This window comes from Herpailurus yagouaroundi, unplaced genomic scaffold (genome assembly GCF_014898765.1).
Source record: "Herpailurus yagouaroundi ecotype Mexico unplaced genomic scaffold, PumYag 214, whole genome shotgun sequence".
Lineage (NCBI taxonomy): Eukaryota > Metazoa > Chordata > Mammalia > Carnivora > Felidae > Herpailurus > Herpailurus yagouaroundi.
This window is the reverse complement of record NW_024412445.1, coordinates 4,767,625-4,790,730: the sequence shown is the minus strand read 5'-3', so window position 1 is coordinate 4,790,730 and position 23,106 is coordinate 4,767,625. Positions and strand designations below refer to the sequence as shown.

The following is a 23,106-nucleotide window of genomic DNA, read 5'->3' as shown; positions in this document are numbered from 1 at the left end:
GAGAGAGGGAGACACAGAATTAGAAGCAGGCTCCAGTCTCCGAGCTGTCAGTGCAGAGCCCGATGCGGAGCTCGAACCCATGAACCGTGAGATCGTGACCTGAGCTGAAGTCAGATGCTTAACCGACTGAGCCACCCAGGTGCCCCAGCTCTCTCTTTTTTTTTTAAATCACCAAATAGTATCTCATTGTTTGGATGTACCTATTGAAGGACATTAATATCCCACACCCACCTCTGACTCAGAGGTTTTCCAGTACCATTGAACAATTACCTCGATTCTGATACTATCTACCTGGATAGTGGACCATTCGATCCCAGTCTTACAAGACTGCCTCACTTCAGTTGCCAGTTGTAACTCCAGGTTGTCACCTGTCACCTGACCAACTGCTGTAGATCAGAAATTCCAGCGACCCCCTCCCTTGGGTTTGATTAATTTGTTAGAGCAGCTCACAGAACTCAGACATCTTACTTGCTAAATCACTGGTTTGTTAGAGAAGGATAAAACTCAGGAAGGACCAGGTGGAGGAAACGTGGTGGGGGCAAGATCTGGGGAAGGGGCGTGGAACTTCCATGTCCTCTCCTGGTCTCACTGTCCCCAAATCTCCACCTGTTCACTGGCCCTCAGGTTCTACCAACCCGCTTTTGGGGTGTTATACAGGCTTCATTACATAGGCATGACGGGTTGAATCACGGATCATTGGTGATTGAACTCAATCTTCAACGCCCTCCCCTCCCTGGAGGTCAGGGGTGGGACTTAACAGTTCCAATGCTCCAGTAACAGGATTGGTTCCCTTGAGAGCCAGTCAGCATCCTTAGGTGACCTAGCCGCTTCTCATTAACATGACAAAAGATGCCTTTATGTACTTCCTGGCTTATTCAGTTCCAAGGGTTTTAGGAGCTCTGTGCCAGAAATGGGGACAAAGACCAAATATATATATATTTCTTATTATAAATGACAATATCACAGACATCTCGGTTGCTTCCGAATTTTGGCAATTATTTGAAGAGTGCTATCAGCATCACATGCAGGTTTTTGTGTGGACACAAGTTTTCAACTCATCTGGGTAAATGAACAGGAACCCACATAATTGCTTGGTCGTATGGTAAGAGAACATTTGGTTTTTATGAGAAACTGCCAGACTCTTCCAAAGCAGCTGTACCATTTTGCATTTCTACGAGCCATGAAGTCAGAGTTACTGTTTGGCCACATCCGCACCGGCATTTGGTGTTGTCGGGGTTTTCGATTTTAGCCGTTCCCATAGGTGTCTGTTGGTATCTGAAAGTTGTTTTCATTTCAGACTCCCAACCGACGTACCCCGTAGAAGATTTTGTCATATGCTTATCTGACGTTTGAATATCTTCTTTGGCGAGGTGTCAGTTCCGATCTTTCGCCCCTGTGTTAGTTGGGTTGTTTATTTTCTTGTTGGGTTTGAGGACTTCCTTTTATAATTTGGATACCAGTCCTTTATCAAGAGATGTGTTTGGCAAATATATTCCCCCAATGGGTAGCTTTTCATTCTCTGCAATGTCTTTTGTGGAGCAGGAGTTTCTGATTTTCCTCAAGTCCGTCTCATCAATGTTTTCTTTCTTGGATCCCGCCTTTGGTGTGGTGACCACAAACTCATCGCCACACCCAAGAGGATGTAGGTTTTCTCCCGTGTCATCATTTAGGCATTTTACATTTTACATTTAGGTCTGTGATCCACTTTGAGTTCGTTTTTGTGAGGGGGGTAAGGTCGGTGGCCAGATGCAGTTGTGTTTTGGGCTTTGAATGTCTAGTCATTCCAACACGATTCGCTAATGGCAGTGATATTAGTCGGAGGCAGATGATGTATTATTTATCCAAAATGTTCCCTGCTCCCTTTTGCCCATTTATGTGCTCCTTCATTAGGATGTGAGCCTTTACTTACACTAGAATTAACATTTTAATTACAGTCTTATATGTACCTGGCTTCGTGATTAGTTAATTCTATGTGCCTTATAACGGCAATACCAAAAACCAATGGTGTACTGAATGATAAGATCCCCCTCACCCATTTCCTCACCAACATCAAAACCTCTAATTTCTCTTAGTGCTTTTTTTCTTCATCTTTGATGGAAATCCAGATAGGTCTATGGAGTGATACAGTGATCCAGAACGTTTTAGGGACGAGAGGTAGGGAAAGACTGAGTTTCATCTTATTTCATATAGAATTTTGTGGTCTTCCCTCGGGAATCGTGAGAAAAAAAATTCATATTGTCCTTATTTGAATATGCTCTACAGGATGTTGTCCTGAACACATATGTATTCATCACATATTCGTGATTCTGCACCAAGGAAGGGAGATCAGAACATGCGTTCATAATTCAGTGGTGGGATTTCGGAAGGCAGCATAGCATTTCACTTTGGCCACCGCTCTGTGCCCGTGGCTTTGCGAGGACTTTGCAACAAGGCATCCTTTGGAGGCATTTCAGAGGGGCCGAAGCCTTTGTCGGGACATTTTAGGAGGCAACTACCCTGAGTACATTTTATAATCCTTGTCAGTGGGCTCTCAGGCAAATGGTGGACCAAAACATGGTCTTAGCAGCAGGTGCTGGATACGTCCACTCGTTGTATTTCACAACTTACCCTGATGGGATGTGTAATAGTCGCCGATTCATTCACGTGTATTGGGTAACCACTGCATGCCGGGCCTGTGGGCTGCGGATGATGGGGCCCTCAAGGATCTTATGGGTCAGACAGAGACGCTAAGTGAACAGTCATTCGCAGAAGGTGCAGCGTGATCAGCGAAACAAGCAAGCCAGTCGTTGTCACCATGGGAACACGGGGATCAGGAAAGAGTTGCTATGGGAGCCACAGTCTTGGAAAAGTGAGGGATGTAGGCTGAGCCGGGGCGGGGCTGGGGTGGGGGTGCTGTTCATGGGCTGCTTGGGTCACACACTCCAGGGAAAGGAGATAGCAATGAGAATGTATTGCATCCCAGCAGACCAAAGGGCAAGACAGGCTCAGAACTTGCTAGAGCCATGAAGGTTGCACTGTGACGTGATCCCAGAGTTCCCGCTTCACGCACCGTGTTGCACTGCTGTCCACGGGAGGGCGGGGAGATCACGGATGTGAGGTCCCAGAAGCTGCGAGGGTCTTCACCGCCCGGCGCAGGAGTGCACGGAGGGGTGTGAAGGGAGGGGTGTAGGAGGCGGGCTGCAGAGGCAGTGGTGAGGAGATCATGAGGGGATGAGTGTGAGGAAGACAGGCCTTCCCTAAGGGCAACACATAGTCACTAAGGGAGTTCTTAGCTGAAGAGAGACACAGGCTGATGAGTATTTTCAGAACCCCTCTGGTGGCGGAGAGACTCAGGTGGGCTTTGAAGCCTGGTGGGCAGAGCTCGGTGATGAATTGGCCTCCGGTGGTCTGTCCGTTATCACAGAGGCCTCAGACTGAGTGACTGTCTTCAGTCGACATCAATTCAAAGTTACCCTACAAAACGACCCCCACACACGGCAGTGGCCTCCCCAGGGAGGGGACGAGGTGGTGCAGAACATGGCGGGTGTGCAGAAATGAGCCCAAAGTGTGTGCCTACGCTCAGGGAAGAGGCCTGGTAAGAAGGGGAGATCCAAGTATTTGAGGGAAGACCACTCAGCGTCAGGAAAAACACACCCCAGTTTTATTTTCCTGAAGGGAGACTGGGCACCCGACGGAGGCGCCATGTTGGAATTTGGCTCTCGAGCCCAAGATTCTGGCTAATGTTTGAGGGCACCTGTGGCCGTCTGGCAGGAGCCGCAGACTCGGGCTGATCCCGTGTTTCAGAGCACAGGCAGGTTTGCAGGCTCCTCCATAGGCATCTCCCTCTCTGTCCAGCGAAGGTCCGGGCCTTTAGGCCACGCGTGTGCCGGCCCCTCAGGGACCAATGAAGGGTGGGTCCCTTTCCCGAGGGAGTGGTTCTTGGTGGGAAAGTACACGTTCCCCAGTCTTTGCACTCTCTGGTCAACGCTATACACGCAGAGGGAAGGGGTGTGATTAACCCTCCAGGGGAGATGGGCGAACGCTTTGGCTAAGAGATCGCAGGTAAGCCATGTGCTTAGGGGATAATTCAGGCAGCGCTGACGGGCACAGTTCCCTTCTTGTGGTAGAAAAGATTACGACAAAGGCACAGAGGCCTGAGAGGTCACAGGAGGCTCGAGGACCTGCAGTAGGTTTGGTATCTTAAACGGATCCCTCAACCACGGGACCCCGAAGCCAGAGAGAGATCTAGAAGGGCTGCAGCTTGGACTTGGACGTATCGCCCGGTTGCTCCGTTGAAGCCGTCCATCCGGTGGGTCACAATTCTGAATAACAACCACATGCATAATTCTGAGATGCAGACCCAACGCCTTCCGTACATTTGCGAAGTGACTGCAGACGTCTCAGGATCCGGGGACCTCTGCTGAGAGCACGGGCACATTTGGCAGGTCTGCACCGGGGCCGCTCCACGGACTTGCGTGGGGCTTGTAACAGTCTCCCTTTCTTCCCCGTGGGGGTTTGCGGTCCCTAGAGCCGACTTGACAAGGTCCGGCCATGGGCAGAGGGCTGTGCCCCCCAGTGCGTGTCAGAGCCACGGCAATGAGGACGGGGAGGCAGGTCTGCCCCCGAAGGGGACGTGCGCCTGGGGCCGCAGAACCACTTCGGGCTCTCAGGGGAGGGGTGCCTGCACCGTCCCCGCCCTCCCTCCCCCTGCACAAATGTGATTATGGCGCCGCGGCACAGCCCAAATCAGGTTAGCGTCACTGAGCTGAGCCGGGGTAATCAGACCCCGGAGCGGAGCAGGTGCTGGGCTTCTGGGAATTAGGACGAGCTGACTGTAGCCATCTAGAACACAGCAGGCCGGGCCCTGCCACCCGCCAGCCCGGTCCTCACCGCCCATCCACGGGCTAGGTCAGCGGGGGGTGGGGGGGGGGGGGGTGCCCAGCCCGGCTCAGGGCGCCGGGCTCTTTTGGTAGCTGGCAGGACAACGAGAGTTCATCACACCGGGGTTCATAATGCTGATCTGTTCCCACCCCTCTGTATGTCCACGATCCCCCAGCAAGGACTCACTTAAGCCAACTGTAAAGTACAGATCGTAGACCTACCCGGCTCCTGCCGCTGTTGAGGCCCCTGTGTATACTCTGCAGAGCCCCAGGCCGGGCCTAGTCAGTGCTCAGCACACCCACCCGCTTGTCTCCCAACTGAGGTCGCATCCAGGACGAGGCAGGATTTTATTGTTTGTTTTTTTTTTTTACAGAAACAGGACAAAAACATCAAGAATGAAGGTTTACCTTATGGGACCCAAAATCGCATCTTAAGACACAAGCACTATTGGGGCGCCTGGGGCGGGGGCTGAGTCGATTAAGCGTCCAACTTCAGCTCAGGTCGGGATCTCATGGTTCATGGGTTCAAGCCCCATATTGGGCTCTGTGCTGACAGCTCGGAGCCTGGAGCCTGCTTCCGATTCTGTGTCTCCCTCTCTCTCTCTCTCTCTCTCTCTGCCCCTCCTCTGCTCGCACTCTGTCTCTCTCGAAAAAAATAAATAAACATTAAAAAAAAAGTTTAAGAGACAAGCACCATTAATATTTGGTGGATATCATCTCAGACACTCTCCTGTGCAAATGGTCACAGATAGAAAATAATTCTCACAAGGGGATATTTACCATATATGTTGTCTTTTTAAATTTTTTTTTTCAACGTTTATTTATTTTTGGGACAGAGAGACAGAGCATGAACAGGTGAGGGGCAGAGAGAGAGGGAGACACAGAATTGGAAACAGGCTCCAGGCTCTGAGCCATCAGCCCAGAGCCTGACGCGGGGCTCGAACTCACGGACCGCGAGATCGTGACCTGGCTGAAGTCGGACGCTTAACGGACTGTGCCACCCAAGCGCCCCTATGTTGTCTTTTAAAAAAAAAATGTTTTTTAATGTTTATTTTCAAGAGGGAGAGAGGGAGGGAGGGCAAGCAGGGGAGGGCAGAGAGAAGGAGACACAGAATCCAAAGCAGGCTCCAGGCTCTGAGCTGTCAGCACAGAGCCCGACGCGGGGCTCGAACTCCTGAACCGTGAGATCCTGACCAGAGCTGAAGTCGGACGCTTAACCGGCTGAGCCACCCAGGCGCCCCCTGTCGTCTTAAAAACACAAGTGATTGCATTTATTTCGATTAGAATTTGTGGAAAACCCGATGAAACTGAAGGCACTGCTGAACGAGAGATAGGTTGTTCCTAAGAGATGGTTAAGACTGAGAAAAATTCGTGACACACAATAGCTGGATGGTTGAGCCGTTCTGTGGTTTTTTTTAATCTGTATAATTGTTTGTTACTCCTTTAGCGACATGAAGCCTTTTAAGCGTCTCGGGCTCTATTTGCCAAACTGGGTGCCTTAGATGAAGCATTTTGGTCTTCAGTTTTAAATCAGGAAGAAAGTGCAAATACAAGGGGAAAAGAGCACGCTGACCTGAAGTCCCATGAAATGAGTCATCTCGCGAAAATGAGGCGACGCGGAGGGTGGGTGACGAGGAGGCGTGTGCGGCGGTGGGAAGGAAGGGGGCTGAGACACCACAATGTGGTGCATCTAGACCCGGTGGGACCTTGTAGTCTGGGCAGGCCCGCCCCCGATGCCTTTGTGCTGTACGTGGGCAAACAGAAGTCCAGCTGGCTGCAGGTGAGAGGCAGAGGTGGGCCTCCAACCCAGGTGTTTTTGCCCCAAGTGCATGGCTTAAATGTCGGTGGAGTCATCGTGCATTTTTGTTTTCTGTATGTCTGAGGCTTTGACATCTTAAGGACCTTGCTGACCCTGCAGGGACAGCCCCTCCCAGGACTAGCCAATTCCTGGAGATGGTAATGGGTTGCCTTTCACCAAACTAACCAACCCAGAGCCCACGCCCCCATCCATCTCCTCTATGGGGCTCTTCCTCTCCAGGCCTCTACCCCCCGCCCTCATACCCCAGAGCCAGGGACGCTAGGGACAGCTAGGGACAGCCCCCTTTGCCGTGGGGCCCATTGAAATTGATCAAAACAACCAACCCTCCACCCACTCACCCTGCCTCACCTGCTGCTTCCTGTGGGAACCGCAGTAAAGGTTCCCGTCCATGCTGCCCCTCTCCCTGTGCCTCCTGATGGCCCTGCGCCTTCCCCGTGTGGCCCTGCATGGCACAGCATGGCCCCGCCTCTTGGGAACGGCACGGAAGACAAGCTATCCTGCCAACAGCACTAGGTTCCCAGTCTGTTGGCTTCACCGCCCCTGAATAATAATAGAGCATCTGAAACACTCTGTTCCCTCTCAGGGGCCCAAATCCATTGCTGCGGTGAGTCCTGCCAGAGTCTGGCCAGGGCCTGCTTTGGAATCACTCCCTGCCGCTGGGCAGAGGACAACTCTGGTCCCCAGGCAGCTACTGTCTGGCCCAGGTGACCGTGTGAGCAGCGAGCCAGGACTTGTCAGCTGAACCATCCTTGGGGCAGGTACAATGCCTCCCTGGCAGGAGCGCTTTGATTTTCTCTGGCAAATTGGGTTCTCGGGTCAAGTGCAGGTGGCCCTTGGTGAAATGAAACCAGAAGGGCCTCCGACCAGGTTCTCAGGTTTACTAGTTTGTGCGGGTTTCTCCCCTTGGTGTCTTTGCATCTGTTCTCAGGGCCCGTGGCACCGCCGGGGTATTCGCGGGGGCTCAGGAAAGAGCTGAGTTGGATTCTCAAATCAGATTGAATGAAAATTCGCACTCTTGTCACACCGAGGGAGAAATTTCATCATCCAGATGGCGCTGGCATCGTAAATCAATTAGGGCCTTCGGTTTCATAAACACAACGTGCTTTTCATTCACTTGGCGACTGATCGGTTCCTATTCCATGTTCAGCAAAGTGCAAACTCCTAGCAATACAAAGAAATAAGATGCAGAGGGTGCCTGGGTGGCTCAGTCGGTTGGGTGTCCACTTTGGCTCAGGTCATGATCTCGTGGTTCATGAGTTCGAGCCCCACTGACAGTGCAGAGCCTGCTTGGGATTCTCTCTCTCTCCCTCTCTCTCCCTCTCTCTCTGCCTCTCCCCTGCTGGCACTCTCTCTCTCTCTCTCTTAAAATAAATAAACTTAAAAAAAAAAAAAAAGAAAAGAAAGAAAGAAGATGCGAACTGACCTGGCTTCAGCAGCTTCATGGGTCCAGGGGAGAGACAGCCGTGGGTGTGGGGAAACTGGCCAGACGATATCTGTGTTATCACCATGTTCCAAGGTGCTCAGAGGCCAGGAGCGGCCACAGGAATCGGGGCCACATTTCCCACTTGTGTGACCAACTGTGCCCGACGCTTTCTTGGAACACACCTTTAAAAATTGTTTTCAGCATCTGTAGGGCTTTCTCATGAATCTAGGTAGAGCAAATCTGCATCTTTGAGGGTTGAAATTCCCTTCGGAGTGGTGCCATTTAGAAGGAAGGCGAGCGCATGAAAGCTGGTGGGCAGGACTCCGGGTCAAACTCTTGGGGTGGCTCTGAGCTGCCCGCGAGGCTGTTCCAGGGTGGTCAGAGCAAGGTTCCTGCTGTTCTGCTGTGCACTCTGCCACACGCACCAGACTAAGACGGAGCTCCACACCTCCCATTCGCAGAAGCAACGATTCGCCGTAACCGTAGTTCATATACACGCTCTTATTGGTCAACCAGAGCACAGGAGACATGGTCCGTGGGGCTAAGGGCTTCATTCCTGGATGCACGGGGAGTCCCGTGCAAATACTGTTTCCAGCCTCACAGCCTAGTTTTCTGTGTGAAGATGTCTCTCCCCCTGCTGGGAAACTTCCGTGCAAAGACTTAAAGGTACATCCACAGATTCGTATCTTCAGCTAGCGGACGCTGATCGAACACGGAATCGGAAGCTCTGGGCTCGACCGGGGTGGGGCAGTGGTCGTGCATGGGGACGTTATGACCGTGCCCAAAAAAAGGGAATAAAAAGAGGTCTGCTTTTTATTCTCTAGGTGGTGGCTACGCTGGGGACCACATCCTGCTGCTCATTCGACAGTCTCTTAGAAGTGGGTCCGATCTGTAAGTACCTGATGGAGGTTTCTTTCGGAAAATGTTCTCAGTGTAGGAAGATATGAGGGGAACTCCTTCTCTGGGCTCTCCTCCTTCATAATATTAATGACATAAGTCATATGAGAGAATAATATGATTAGAGAGTCCGAGGCATGTTACAATATAATGTAATATGAACATAACAATAACTTAATATGACGATGGTTTGCCAAACTCTCCTTGGTTTTTTTTAATGTTTAAAAAAATTTTTTTAATGTTTATTTATTTTTGAAAGAGAGAGAGACAGCGTGTGAGCAGGGGAGGGGTAGAGAGAGGGGGAGACATAGAACTCGAAGCAGGTTCCAGGCTCCAAGCTGTCAGCACAGAGCCCGACACGGGGCTCGAACCCACAAACCGTGAGATCATGACCTGAGCCAAAGTCGGACACTCAGCCGCCTGAGCCACCCAGGCGCGCCTGCCGAACTCTCCTTGTATTTGCAATAGCACATATCTCATTAGCTTGAAGTGCACAAGCCCAGAAGGTGGCCCTAACTGGACAAGAGCTGAGCTTGGCTGAACCTGTGCCTACACACTGTCTCCAAGAAAAGGTCCTTCCGCGCGTACGGAAGGGCTGCAAGGTTTCGCCACCCAAGGGAATACACTCGAACTCTTGGAGCGAGTTCCCCAAGGCTCATGGGGAGCCTTTCAGTTAAGGCTTTCAGTTAAGTCTGACGTGTCTTCTTCTGGAATGACTGGAAGCAGTGAAGCAAATGACCTAACGTGCGTAAGCAAATCAACACCAAAACCCTGGATTTCTCCGGAGAAGAATCTGCTTCCTGTGCTCCTCGGGGCCACTCTCCCCTCCCCCCCTCACCTACAGCACACAGGTGGTCTCCTGGGGATGATATTTCAGAGACTCCAAAAGATAGAACGTGAGTAAGGGCTCTGTTTCTAAAGGTTCCCCTTCCACACGCGGCTCTGGGCACACAGCAGGCCCAGGAGTGGGCAGTCAGGTGACGGAGACCTTCTCTTGGGCAGGGGCACGGGCTCATGACCCCTCCCCCATCCTTGGGGCATGCCCCCCCCCCCCACTCCTGTGGCTCTGGGGCAGCCACCGCCCGCCCCAGGACGGCGGAGCTGATCATCCAAGCGGTCTGGGCTCACATGGAGGCTGTTCAGGGCCCCCGATCACGATCACGTCTTGGTGGCTTATGCTAGACAGCACTCCACCTGCAGGCACTGGCCCCTGGCCCCACCTGCATGACCCCACCTCTCCTCACGGGGACCCCCCTGTGCCTACACTCGCACAGCTGGTGGCAGTGGTGACGGGCACTGCTTCAGGCCATGGGCCCTCAGTTCCAAGCTTTGTCCCCCCGTCTGTACGGGGGGCGAGGAAGCAACACTTGTCATCGTCAAGCGTCCAGGTTTCCCTCACAGGGCTCTTTAGAGGGGGCGTTCGTGCCCAGGAATCGGGTGAGACCCAGGGTAGCAGGTGTGCTGGGGACCGTCCGTGCTGAGGGGCGGCTGGCACGGACGTGCCTGTTCCCACAGGATTTTTCTCCACCACATGTGATTTTTCACCACCACAGTGGTGCAGAGCCCGGACTCAGAGGAGGGACTCGACCTACTGGCTCATGCCCGTGGCCAGGGCATCGGCCTCGTGAGCTGCAAACCCTCGTGAGCCCGGCCAAGCCACCGTGCGCGCCTCTGACTCAGATGTCGGGCTGGGAACTGGACGTCCTGCACGGGGGCCGGCTGATGTCTCCCCGGGGCTCTTGGATTTCGGGGATTGAGGGGTTTGGCAGGGCAGAGCCCACATGGCCCCACAGGCCCTGAGCCCCAGGCTGGCCACCTGCCCACCTGCCCAGGCAGAGGATGGCCCAGCTGGTACAGTGTAGGGAAGCCTCATGAGGAAACACGCGGGCGGCGAGGACTTGAGGGGTGGGAAGCCTGAACCTTCCCTTCCGAGGGTGTCCACAACCTCCCGGCCGAGGTTCGGCTCGCTTGGGTGCTGGGTGGACCTTGGCCTGTGACAGGCGGCCCCCATGGCCTGGCCTCGGGGTCTGTGACCGCCTGGCCTCTAGAGATGCCCGTGTTATCTGGAGGCACCAGATCGCTGCCAGCGGTCCCGTACAAGACACGGGATGGAGAGCTGGTGCTCTCGGCTCTTTGCGTCCCCGCGGACAGAAGAGAAACCCACCTGGAACTCCCCTTTTCTTGGGCACCCGCGAGTTCTTTCTGCGGGAGTTTTGCGCCGACTGCAGGGACAGAGGGATCCTCGTGCCTCCGAGACCACCCTCAGGTTCACTAACCCTCCAGGAAGACTCACAGAATCCTCTGCAAGCATCTCATGGTCAAGGTTTATTGCAGGCAGGAGGGGTGTGGGGCACAGTGTGGGGGGCGCCCGAACCCTTGTCCTCTCCCGTGAGGTCTGGGTGGCTGGCTTCCCCAGGTATGATGACCGTACACATAGAGTGAGACCCCCCTCCCCCCACCAAGGAAGCTGGCCCGGCCCGCGCCAATGGAGTTTTCTTGGGGCTCAGTAACTCGCTGCCCACCTGGTCGACCCTCAGTCTCCAGCTCCTGCTGGAGGTCCAGCTAACACCTGCCGTCACTCGTTCCTGCAGAAGTCAGAACTCATATGGCCCAAGGCCCCCATCATCAGTCACATTGTGGCACCATCAGGGGACCAAAGACCCAGGTGGGAAAGGACTCCTATCAGGCAGGGCCCTCCACAGCTAGCGGTCGCCTCTCTGGAGCCAAGAGCTCTTCTGGACTAAAGTTAAGTCCCTGCTGTGCACCTTCCCCTGGAGGACCCCTGTCCCTGCCCTTCCGAGGACCCCGTCTTTCCCTCCCGCTGCCCCCCTCTGGGTCTCTGATACATTCCGGAGTGGCAGAGTCCTGGGGGCTGGCATCATCCTGGCCCCTTCCTGAGGGCTTAGGCCGAACTTCCTCTCTGTCTGTCCTGGAGCTGACCCAGCTCACATTGGAGGGGTTGTGGTTTCTTTTTGCCTTCCTTTTTTTTTTTTTTTTTTTTTTTTAATGTTTATTTGTTTTTGAGAGTGGGAGAAAGAGAAAGAGAGGCAGAGCGCGAGGGAAAGATCCCAAGCAGGCTCCTTGCTGTCAGTGCAGAGCCCAATGTGGGGCTCGAACCCCGTGAACCGTGAGATCATGACCTGAGCCAAAATCAAGAGTTGGACGCTCAACTGACTGAGTCACCCGGGCGCCCCATAACTTGAGGTTTCTACTCTTACCAAACGGTCCTCTCACAAGGGTGATGGAGAAGTGAAGAAAAGAGAGCCCTTTCTCTTGCTGCTGGAACCTGGTCCCCACCTCCTACCCTCATGGCTCGTGTCCTTCCTGACTTGGCTGCCTGTTCAGGCCTTGGGGTCCTGCCCTGCCTCACCTCTTCCCTCGATGGTTCTGAAGGGAGACACATGGGAGTCTCAAAGTCCCCAGAGGGGCCTCTAACAGAGAACGAAGTTTCCTGACCAGCGCAAACGGTCCCCTGGAGAGCACAGAGTGGATGTGAGGTTTCATGTCTGTCCTATAAGAGCCTCTGAAGTTTCCACCTGCCCACAGCCTACAGAGCCACAGCAGTCGCACGATAAGCAACAGGAGCACTGTTGTGTTCCAGACTGGCTGAGCGGTGGTTTCCAAGCAGAAATCCCACATTGTCCTGAGGCTCTGTGCTCTCACTGGCTCCCGGCCACATCCATGTGGGGCCCTGTGGTGCCAGGGAGACGGCTCCACAAAGGGACCAGCCCACACGCCCTTCGCCTGTGAGACGTGCCTCCGGGTACACAGAGCTCACCCTCACCGTGACCCTCGGTGGCACTATCACGTGTCCTCGGAGCGCATTTGGTCTGGATCCAACCGAGTGCTTTGATCCCTCCAATCCTGAAGCTCAGATGGAATCAAGGCTTTGAAACGCCTCTGAGAACTTGTGTCAGCAGAGCTCAGAGCCACCTGTCCCTCCTCATGGCATCGGGTGTGATTAGCGAGCATCACGCATGAGAAAGCGAGCCTTGCGCCTATCAGTCGGCACAGATGCATTTGGCAGGGGCTGACTGAGCCACGCAGGTGGTGTCCTGACCCAGTACGGGCAGGGCGCCTCCTCCCCACCGAGACGCCCCAACCTTTCGTGGTTACGTGTCTCGTGAGTGCTGCGTGCCCAGCACCCACGGAGGGACTCATCGCGATGATCACCCTTATTTCTCACGACCCCAAACTAGGTGTGGTGATAGGCAGTTACAGGCGGTATCTTGTCTCTCCCTGACGTTCCGGGTGTGATTTTTATACCTGTTTGCCTGGGAGGGGACTGAGTTTGAAAGGACGTAAGGCCATAGAGCTGCTGGGTCGTTGGAGGCAGGGGTTGAACCCAGACAGTCCCAACTGAGGGAGCAAATTTAATCAGGATGCTATTCCACCTGTAAAGTCAGACGTGGTCCCTTCCGGCCAGGCTATTCCGGTGCGGTTGGAAAGCAGAAATCGCATCCCAAAGGAGCCTGGCGTGGTTGTGGATGGCCTAAAATAAGCGAGTATGCTTTACGGGGGGATGGAATGGGGGGGGAGGGGGGTCACTGGGGCTGCACACCCTGCTGATCCCCCAAGACTTTGTGGGGGAAGACTTTAGGACCCCTAATCCAGGAGAATGGGGAGCACATTCCCAGTGGATGAGATGGCAGAAGACAGAGAAAGGCAGTGTGACTGCGAAAAAGGCACCCCAAGGGTTAGGGCGGGCTGAGCCCTTAGACCATGAGCATCCACCTTCAAGTCAAGCAGGGCGGGGGATCCCATTTTCCTTCCTTCAAGTCCACACATTCACTGAGCACCTTGTCTGTGCTCTGCCACAGTCTGGGGCCAACCACCCTCAGTTGCGTTGCCTTCAGACTCAAGGAGCCAGTTAGGGTCCACCATCGGGCCAGCAAATGCTGTTGATAGACCGTATGCAGTAAGTTATCAGGCCCCCGTGAGGAGGGCATCTGTCGGGGAACTCACAGGTCACCTCTGGATTTCAGGTAACAAGGAGGACGTGTGGCTGCACATCGACGCTGCCTACGCGGGCAGCTCCTTCATCTGCCCTGAGTTCCGGCATCTTCTGAACGGAGTCGAGGTAGGTCGTGCTCTTTATCGTTAAGAAGATCGCCGTTGAAAAGTGCTCTGCTGTCAGTGACATGTCCTCGCGAGGAGGTGACGTTCCATTTCTCATTGCTGGGGTTCGTTGCAGCAGACGGCGTCCAAACACATTCTGCGATCGTCAGAAATTAGACTTCCTTATGATGGCGGTTGAGAATCTTCCCAGTCCTACAGCCGCTCTTCTCAAAATACACCGGACGTTTACAGCCATTTTTCAGTCTGCACGGGTCCTGGGCAAGGGTCTCATGACAGGATAAATGTTAGCACTGTGGGGAAACATTTAGGAAGGAAATGAGATCTTAATGCATTTCAGATCAAGAAGTAACGTACAAGGGCGCCTGGGTGGCTCAGTCGGTGAAGCGTCCGGCTTTGGCTCAGGTCGTGGTCTCACGGATCGTGACTTTGAGCCCCGGTTGGGCTCCGCGCTGACAGCTCAGAGCCTGGAGCCTGCTTCAGGTTCCGTGTCTCCCTCCCTCTTTCTCTCCCTCTGCCCTTCCCCTGCTCTTTCTCTCTCTCTCTCTCTCTCTGAAAAATAAACATTTAAGCAAATTTAACAAAAAGAAGTAATGTATAAGGCCAACCTACAACCCTATTCGGTCTGGTTCAATATGATAGTCTATTCTGACCATGCAGTGGGCATGGTGTTGACTTATTGAACAAGCAGCCACAGGTGCACTCAAATATCTTCTACTGCTTCTGGAAGTTGTAAAATGTGGCTTGTGATGCCCCTCAAAACACCTGCCGCTTCTGAGAACTAGTAAGCAAAACTATCGGCCAGTACTCTGCTGCAGAGGGCCATGTGGCACAGACTAGAGGCGAGGACACGACGTGATGGTCGTGCTGTGATGTGTGATTTCAGACTCAAGGAGAATTTCGCTGTTGGCGGAGGCTCAGGGGCCGCAACGTTCCTCTCGGCCAGGAACTCAGTTGTAGCTGCAGTAAAGGGTCCAGAGAGAGCGACTTTGCAGGGAGTCCGGGGGAAGGAGACAGTGAGTCAGTGGGGCCTCAGTGTTGGCTCTGTGCTCAGGGACACGGGTTTCGCGAGCCCCGGGGCCACACGAGGTGCAGGGATTACGGGCACGGCCTTTGCCATTAAGTGACTGTTTGAATCCCAGCTTTACCCTACGACTAGCTGTGTCCCTGCGGGCACGTTAGTACCCTCCCTCCACCTCACAAAGTGGGTTTTGGTAGTGATCCCTCCTCCGAGGGGGTGTTGTAAGGATCAGGAGTTAATCATATTGAAAGGGCTTAAAAAGCAGCGTCTGGCACACGGCAAGGGCTGTGCGTGAGTTGGATTCTGTGGTTTCACCATGGCTGAGCAGACCGTCCCTCCAAACCTCTCTCCGCTCTCGGGCCAGGCTGCCCATTCATTTGCTGATTACTCATGTGGATTCTCATGGGGCCATAATACCAGAAAAAAGGGTGTCATGTATAGAACACCAGTGTTCCCCTCTTAGAAAAGAGTACCCCCTTATTACCAACGAATGAAATAGCATTCTGGTTCCTACCTCCTTCACGTCACATTCATTTGTGTACTCTCTCACTCGGTATTTGCTTATTGATCGCTGAATACGGGCCAGTCCTCAGATCTGTCCTGGGGAGGGAGGGGCACGTGGGGCTTCCAAAGGCCCCAATAAATATTGGGGAAGGGGGTTGTGGCCTATGAGGAGTTCTGGTAACGATGCTGACGGCCAGCTCTCTGGGGTTCGCTGCCCGTAGCCGGTTTTGTGGGTGTTTGGGGCTGCGAAACGACAGACAGACCTCTTTACCACCTGCACACCTCGCATCACAGAGACGGTACACATCACTGGCGGGGGAGGGGGTCTGTCCCCGCAGACTCGGGGGACAGAAGGCAAAGCCATCTTTGGGAATGTGTGTGCCTGTACCCAAGGCCTGGTCTTTCTACATATCAGGCTTAGGATTGCACAGTCTTTTCCCTGTGAACCCAGGACTTGGGGCTTTGGCTTTCATGGCGGGGGGCTTGTCGGGGGGGACTAACTGTCAGGCCACCGCGGAGCTGGGCACTCTAGCAAGATCCTATCTGCCAGCGGCAGACGGGATTTCATGCCCGACGCTGAGTCATTTCCGTGTCTCCTGCATTGTTCTCTGCTGGCGAGGGCCTTCCTGCTCGGCTGGTCAGATAAGGGGCCTGCAATATCCTGCAAGGCCCCAGCCCCGAGATAACATCCCGTCGCTCTGCCAACAGGAGGAGCACACAGCGGTCGGGTAATGAAAGACGATCAAACAGACCAGCCCCTCCGGGAGGGAACTAATACAATTCTCGGCAAACAAAGCCCATCTTTCACGTGTTGTCTCCTTTTATCAACAAATGAGACCCGTTGTCCTTTCCCGTGTCTTGCTCCAAGTCACTTTGATTGAAACCTGGAAGGAAACGAATGTCCTCCCCGCCGCCCCGAGTGGGGGTTGACGTGCGAGGCGGCCGTCAGCCGAGCGGACGTCTCCCGGGTGGCACGGCACCCCCCTGGCCCCTGGTGCCTCGCTGCCTCCCTGGAACCAAACAGAGAAGAGGCCGGAGGTGGGGAGAGATTTCAGCTGCCTGCCAGACTGGGACCTTTATCTCTGCCGCTGCCTTTAACTCTGCTTCCACTGGGGATTTATGCGTGTGGCTGCATCCCTGGGCCTCCAGCTGGGCCCAGGTCTGTGCATCAGCCTGACGATAAACCTGGGCACGCCTTTGGAAGGATGTGAGAACTCCCCACTTACGATAGCTTCGTGGAAACACAGAGCGGCCTCCTCAGCCAGTCTCGGTTGTTAAGATCTTATTTTCTGCTTGGAAATGCCGCAGCATCTAAAATTGATGATCTCGGTTATTGCCTTTAAAAATAAAGACGAAGAGGGGCGCCTGGGGGGCTCAGTCGGTTAAGCGTCCGACTTCGGCTCAGGTCATGATCTCGCGGTTCGTGCGTTTGAGCCCCGCATCGGGCTCTGCGCTGACAGCTCGGAGCCTGGAGCCTGCTTCGGATTCTGTCTCTCCCTCCTTCCCTGCCCCTGCCCCACTCATGACTGTCTCTCTCTGTCTCTCATGAATAAATAAATAAATGTTAAATTTTTTTTATATTTATTTATTTTTGAGAAACAGAGTGAGACAAAGCGTGAGTGGGGGAGGGGCAGAGAGAGAAGGAGACACAGAATCCGAAGCAGTCCAGGCTATCAGCACAGAGCCCGACGCGGGGCTCGAACCCATGAACTATGAGATCATGACCTGAGCCGAAGTTGGACGCTCAACCAACTGAGCCACCCAGGCGCCCCCCAATTTTTTTTTTTAAAGACGAAGATGTTTAGGTACACAGGAAGAGTAGTTGGTAATTACGTTGGTATTGGTGAAAGAACGAACCAGTTAAATAAAAATTGGGGTGATCCCGATTACCACCGGTTAGGCATGAAGTTTTCACCCTCCCAAAGCTCATGATGATATGCGTATACCAAGAACTTTGCCAGTTCGTGATGTTGAGGAAGCTGCTGGCAGGAAGTGTTTCATAGGCCAGATCAGTACGATGTCCTGGCATAGTACATGTGAATTAATATTTCACTTATTTCAAATAATCTCGTAGTTTGAAAGGTAGATACATTTCGTTCATTCACTCATTCATTCATTCGCTCATTCATTTATATTTGAGAGAGAGAGAAAGAGGGAGACAGAGAGAGGGCACAGGCTCCTGTGCATGCACACGCACACAAGAGCGGGGAGAGGGGTTGAGAGAGAGGGAGAGAGAGAATCCCAAGCAGGTTCCACACTCAGCGTGGAGCCCAATGCGGTGCTCGATCCCACGACCCCGAGATCATGACCTGAGCTGAAATCAAGAGTCAGGTGCTCAACTGACTGAGCCCCCCAGGCGCCCTGGTAGATACATTTCATATGACTCCAGACTACATACGGGGGATCCCGAGTATGATTTGTTATCCCCATTTAAACATGAATATGAAGACGCGTGGGGAGGTCAGGTGGTCGCCCCAGTGGGTTCCAGAGTCCAGACCCTCCCAGCTGTGAATTACTGTGCACGGAGTCTTGTACAACTAGACGTTAGTAACGGAAGTGGCTTCTTTTTGTTATTTCTCCTCGGCAGTTTGCAGACTCATTTAACTTCAATCCGCACAAATGGCTGCTGGTGAATTTCGACTGCTCTGCCATGTGGTAAGTTTCCCCGACGGCTACATGTCAGCTACCCCATGTGCACCGCACTTTCCCTGAGCGGCCTTGTGGGAAAGAAGCCTGGCAGGTGAGGAGGATGCCATCGCTGGGCCATGTCACATGTTACCTGCTCACTGCTTGCTTCCATGCTGAACCAGGGGCAGGATTCTTGCCCAACCTTACCTGACTGTGAACTGCTGATAAGAACATATTAGCTCGAGCCATTGGCACAAGGAGAGAAGGTTAATACAGCAAAATCTGTAGTGTGATCTACCTAGTGTTACCAAACACAACGCAAGGACATTTCAGGACGTATTTCTAATTCGGTTGTTTCTGTGTCTTTCTTCGTAGATGGTTAATGAGTCTAAGGGCTTGAACACATTTGTTAAGTAAAAATAAAAGTAATCCCTTTTCCCATGAGATTCTCTGGAAATTCTTAACAGCGTGCCATAATTATGTTGGTCCTATTTAGAGCAAGAAAAAGAATTCAGAAATGAAAGTGGGTGATACTCCATCACGTAGATGATTTTTAAAGAAATAGCGGTCACTGGGAGCGGTGTGGGAACACGGGATAATGGTTCTGCTATGTTCATTGCACTAAGAAGGAGGTAAATCAACCTTTGGACCGGGGGGGTTTGCATGAATTTTGTGCAAAATCATTCGGCATGTAATTGCATGAATGGGTTCTCACCTTGGAGGGGTGAAGAAATCAGTTCTCATCTGACCCAACCGAAGTCTGTTCTCCCGGTTTACTGAGCGACCAGTGTGCCCTTTGACTAGTTTGTCTAAAGATTAAACCGTATTTTCAGTGCTTTACTAAAAAATTGGTTCACATCAATTCTTTTCTGTCTGCCTTGGACCGAAACTTTGATATGTGATTTTAAAGCCCACTGGTGGGCCCATTCTAGACGTGGCTTCGTCCGAAATACGAGTAAGGATCTATATAAGCTATAGCTGTTATGAACCTCAGTGTTCTTTCGTGTTCTTGTGGCTGCGTTTGTCTATTTTAACTGGAATGCTAAAGAATGGTTCATACGGTGTATCCAAAGTCCCTCTCTTTGAGCTTTAATTGGCACTGAAATGTAATTCTACTCTGCTGGTGTGTTTGGTCAGATTGTGGCTCGTGGGCACAGAGCTGGCACAGAGCCAGTAGAGGGCCCTTTCGCCTTTATTTGGGGAGGGGTGGTGGCTTCAGTGTGAGCTGATGCAGGAGCACACAGGGTCCTTAGCTGCCAGTGAGGCATCGGGCCAAGAAAGCCCACAAAAAGACCGGAGGGTTGTCGGGGGTAAAGTGATGGGGACCGCCAGGAGGTGGCGGCCAGAGGGCCTCACAGCATGCCCAGGTGTTTCACTGATGACCTGGGGAAAATAATATCAGAGATGGCTGTTTACATGGGCGGCCTTCAACGCCCTTTCTGTAACATAAATCACTGGGGCTCCGGGGTATCCGGCCCCCTCACGCATGGGGCAACTGAGGCTACGAGGGACCAAACGCATTTGGGGCCGCGATCTGTGATCACACACTGAGAGGTGATGGGGTGAATATAACAACGTGGCGTCCTGCCCTTGGGTCCAAAGAGCCAGTGAGCCAGTTAAGGATGAGAGAGAACAGCTTTGTCAGCGGCGTGGTTGGGAAGGGCCCGAGCCCCTCACGGGGTGTAACCAGGCTGCCGGGGTCACTCGGGAACAAGAACGTCTTGCCCGGTTGAGGCAGCAGCCCGCAAAGGGAAGCCTGACAGAGCAGACGTGATGTGCAGGAGAGACACGGGGCGCACAGGGTGAGGCCACGTCACTGGGAGAAGGACAGAGGGTGAAGCTGATTGTCCGCTGAATAAAATCAAATATAAGATGTAAGGGCGACAGCCAATGTTTGAGGTTTTACCCCAGAGGAGGGCAGTCAGTTATCCCCGGGGCTGGAGGGGACACGGGAGAGGGTCATGAGTTGAGGCCACATGAACACATAAATTGCAATAGAGAATGTGCTTTCCGTGTCCTGAGCCGCTGGGGTCCTGGACGGAATGGTTGTCGAGGATTTTGGGGAGATTTCGTGAGTGTGGGAAAATCGCTCCTACCCCAAACCGGGGGTGCAGACCTTGATTTCACGAGCGTGTGGATTGGGTGACGGAGTTGGATGTGGAAGGATCTGCGTTTCAAGACAAAAACAGCCCCTGCCCGCTGTTTGAGGCACTGTGCCAGGGACGCTGTGACAAACCACCGCGCGCCACAGAGACGTATTTCCTCCTCATTCTGGAGGCTGGAAACCAGAGACGGGGGCCCAGGCGGGCGGGTCTCTGCTGACGCCTCTCTAGCTGGCATGCCGACGGCCGCCTTCTTTCTGTGTCGGCACTCGGTCTTTCCTCTGTGGGTCTGTGTCCTCTTCTTAGGGACACACTGGTCACGTTGGCTTAGGACCCAGGCATGTGACCTCATTTTAACCTCATTGCCTCTGTCCCCATGTGGTCACATTCTGAGGTCCTGGGGGTCAGGTCTCCAGCAGGTGAATCGTGGGCTGGGGACACAATTCAGTCCGTGATGGTGCTCGCAAGAAATTACTAGATAAAACCATAAGGCTAACATTTAGGAATTTAAACCAGGTCAGCTTATTTTAAACCATATACTTAATTATGCCACCCACTTCCTGATCGGTTTATTTGATTCTTATCAAACTTGATGTTTTCTTTTGATCTCGCTATACCCAACCACCTGCTTGCTCTCTCTGTCTCTCTCTCTCTCTCTCTCTCTTTACTATAAAGAAGTTGCTCTCTCCTCTTGGTGGGGACGATGTTTAGCATTGCCCTGCTTGCAGAAGGCCCTTCCCACAGAGGTCCTACCCTCACCGGGGGCTGCACTGTGGTGGTGCTGAGGGACCAGGGTCCGAGCTGGGGCAGTGCCATCCAAACCAAGAATAACAAGGAGGAGGAGAGGTCCCGATTGCATTGGAAAACATTTGATTTTGAGCACCGTGGACCTCACACCAGAAGGCTATTATCTCTGGGCTCTAGAGGTCTCAGCCGTGGGACAGAGTTTCCGGTAAATGAAATACCGCCAAGTGAAATGAGAAACTGAATAAAATCAAGTCCAGGCCAATGCAGCTTGAGGTCCAGCAGGTGAAGCGCTTGGGAAGAGAGAAGGCAGAGGTTCAGAGAAGCTTGGAAACAACAGGGAGCTGGAAGGCCAAGGGGGAATGTGTGAGTGAGATGCCTCCATGGACCCATTCATTCTCTGCCTGATTGTTGGACATGGAGAGCTCGGGGAAAGCCTATTTGGTGACATGGCATTTGACAAAGGGCCACACGAGGTGACAGATTAAGCAGCGTGCGTACCTGCGCCGGGTGGGTGGTGAGGACCGGCAGTGCAAAGGCCCGGAGACAGATGCGTGCACCCCAGTGAACTCAGGTGAACGCCACTGAAGATCATTCAGGTGGTCGACATGGATTTAAATTTGTTTTGAGTCCGCTCTCCACATGTAAAAGTTGGCGTTTTAACAGAAAGAGGCAGCTTTTTAATGTGTCACTAATTAATGAGAGCCCTTACAGCACCATTGCTGGGGCTGAGCGCTCGGTCCTGTGGCCAGCGTGACCTTGTGCGCAGGTGAGGCCAGGCTCTCGGAGCACGTGTACTTTATTTTTATTTATTTATTTATTTATTTTTTTAAATGTAAGTTTTTCAAATCTTTTTTTTTTTTAATTTTTTTTTTTCAACGTTTATTTATTTTTGGAACAGAGAGAGACAGAGCATGAACGGGGGGCGGGGGCAGAGAGAGAGGGAGACACAGAATCGGAAACAGGCTCCAGGCTCTGAGCCATCAGCCCAGAGCCCGACACGGGGCTCAAACTCACGGACCGCGAGATCGTGACCTGGCTGAAGTCGGACGCTTAACCGACTGCACCACCCAGGCGCCCCTGGAGCACGTGTACTTTAAAGATGATAGCTATACCGCAGCTAAACTAACGTAGGAATTGTTCTTCCTGATTTTATGGATGAGGCAACCGGGATTCTGCTTACGGACACACAACTCTCCTCCATGCCAGAGCCACAAATGTTTAAGAGACAGAGAGAGAGAGAGAGAATCCCAAGCAGGCTCCGTGTCCGTCAGCTTAGAGCCTCACGCGGAGCTCAAACTCACGAACCGTGAGATCGTGACCTGAGCCGAAATCCAGAGTCCAACGGTTAACCAACTGAGCCACCCAGGTGCCCCGCGATGAGGTGAGGTTTTAAAGACGGAGTAAAGATCGTCAGATGCAGAATCACGAGTCTCACAGGATGCCAATTAAGAACACACACAGGAAATCGAACACACATTTTACAAACACGCATCTAGATGACAGGCATTAGCATTGTTCCGGGTGGATACGGGGGAAACTGGAGAACGAGAGCTGTTCTTTGGGGCGGCTGAGGCAAAATCAGGCCCCGTTGTGTCTCCGTTCTTGTTCGGGCTGATCCCACTTTCTCTCTGACTACCGAAACTAGTCCTGGGTTTTAGCCCAGGCATGGACAGCCCAAAGGCCAAACAGGAAGAGATGGACTGAAGTCACCCTCCCCTGTTTGTCTACCTGAGCTGTGGGTCCTGAGCACACTCACCTGCCCTCTCCCTGCTCCAAGGTGGGTGGTCCCTCTCCAAGGTGGGTGGCCCCTCTCCAAGGTGGGTGGTCCCTCCCCAAGGTGGGTGGTCCCTTCCCAAGGTGGGTGGTCCCTCTCCAAGGTGGGTGGTCCCTTCCCAGGTGGGTGGTCCCTTCCCAAGGTGGGTGGTCCCTCTCCAAGGTGGGTGGTCCCTCCCCAAGGTGGGTGGTCCCTTCCCAAGGTGGGTGGTCCCTCTCCAAGGTGGGTGGTCCCTCCCCAAGGTGGGTGGTCCCTC

At 53.1% G+C, this 23,106-nt stretch overlaps 1 protein-coding gene and 1 long non-coding RNA gene across 5 annotated transcripts in view; one reads left to right on the top strand and one right to left on the bottom strand.

Moving 5' to 3' along the window:
- The window catches only part of DDC (dopa decarboxylase), an 85,645-nt gene that overhangs the window by 38,782 nt on the left and 23,757 nt on the right, over positions 1–23,106 (top strand). For all 4 annotated transcript variants that reach the window (XM_040455068.1, XM_040455069.1, XM_040455070.1 and 1 more), the window contains 3 exons: positions 8,926–8,992; positions 13,984–14,078; positions 18,187–18,254. In XM_040455068.1, the coding sequence (XP_040311002.1) occupies positions 8,926–8,992; positions 13,984–14,078; positions 18,187–18,254 (230 nt within the window). The remainder of the gene's footprint in view (positions 1–8,925; positions 8,993–13,983; positions 14,079–18,186; positions 18,255–23,106) is intronic.
- LOC121017004 (uncharacterized) lies at positions 12,135–21,702 on the bottom strand. Its single transcript, XR_005784578.1, has 3 exons — positions 21,575–21,702; positions 16,826–16,910; positions 12,135–14,367 (listed from the first exon to the last, which is right to left on the bottom strand). It is a non-coding gene; the product is annotated as an uncharacterized LOC121017004 (long non-coding RNA).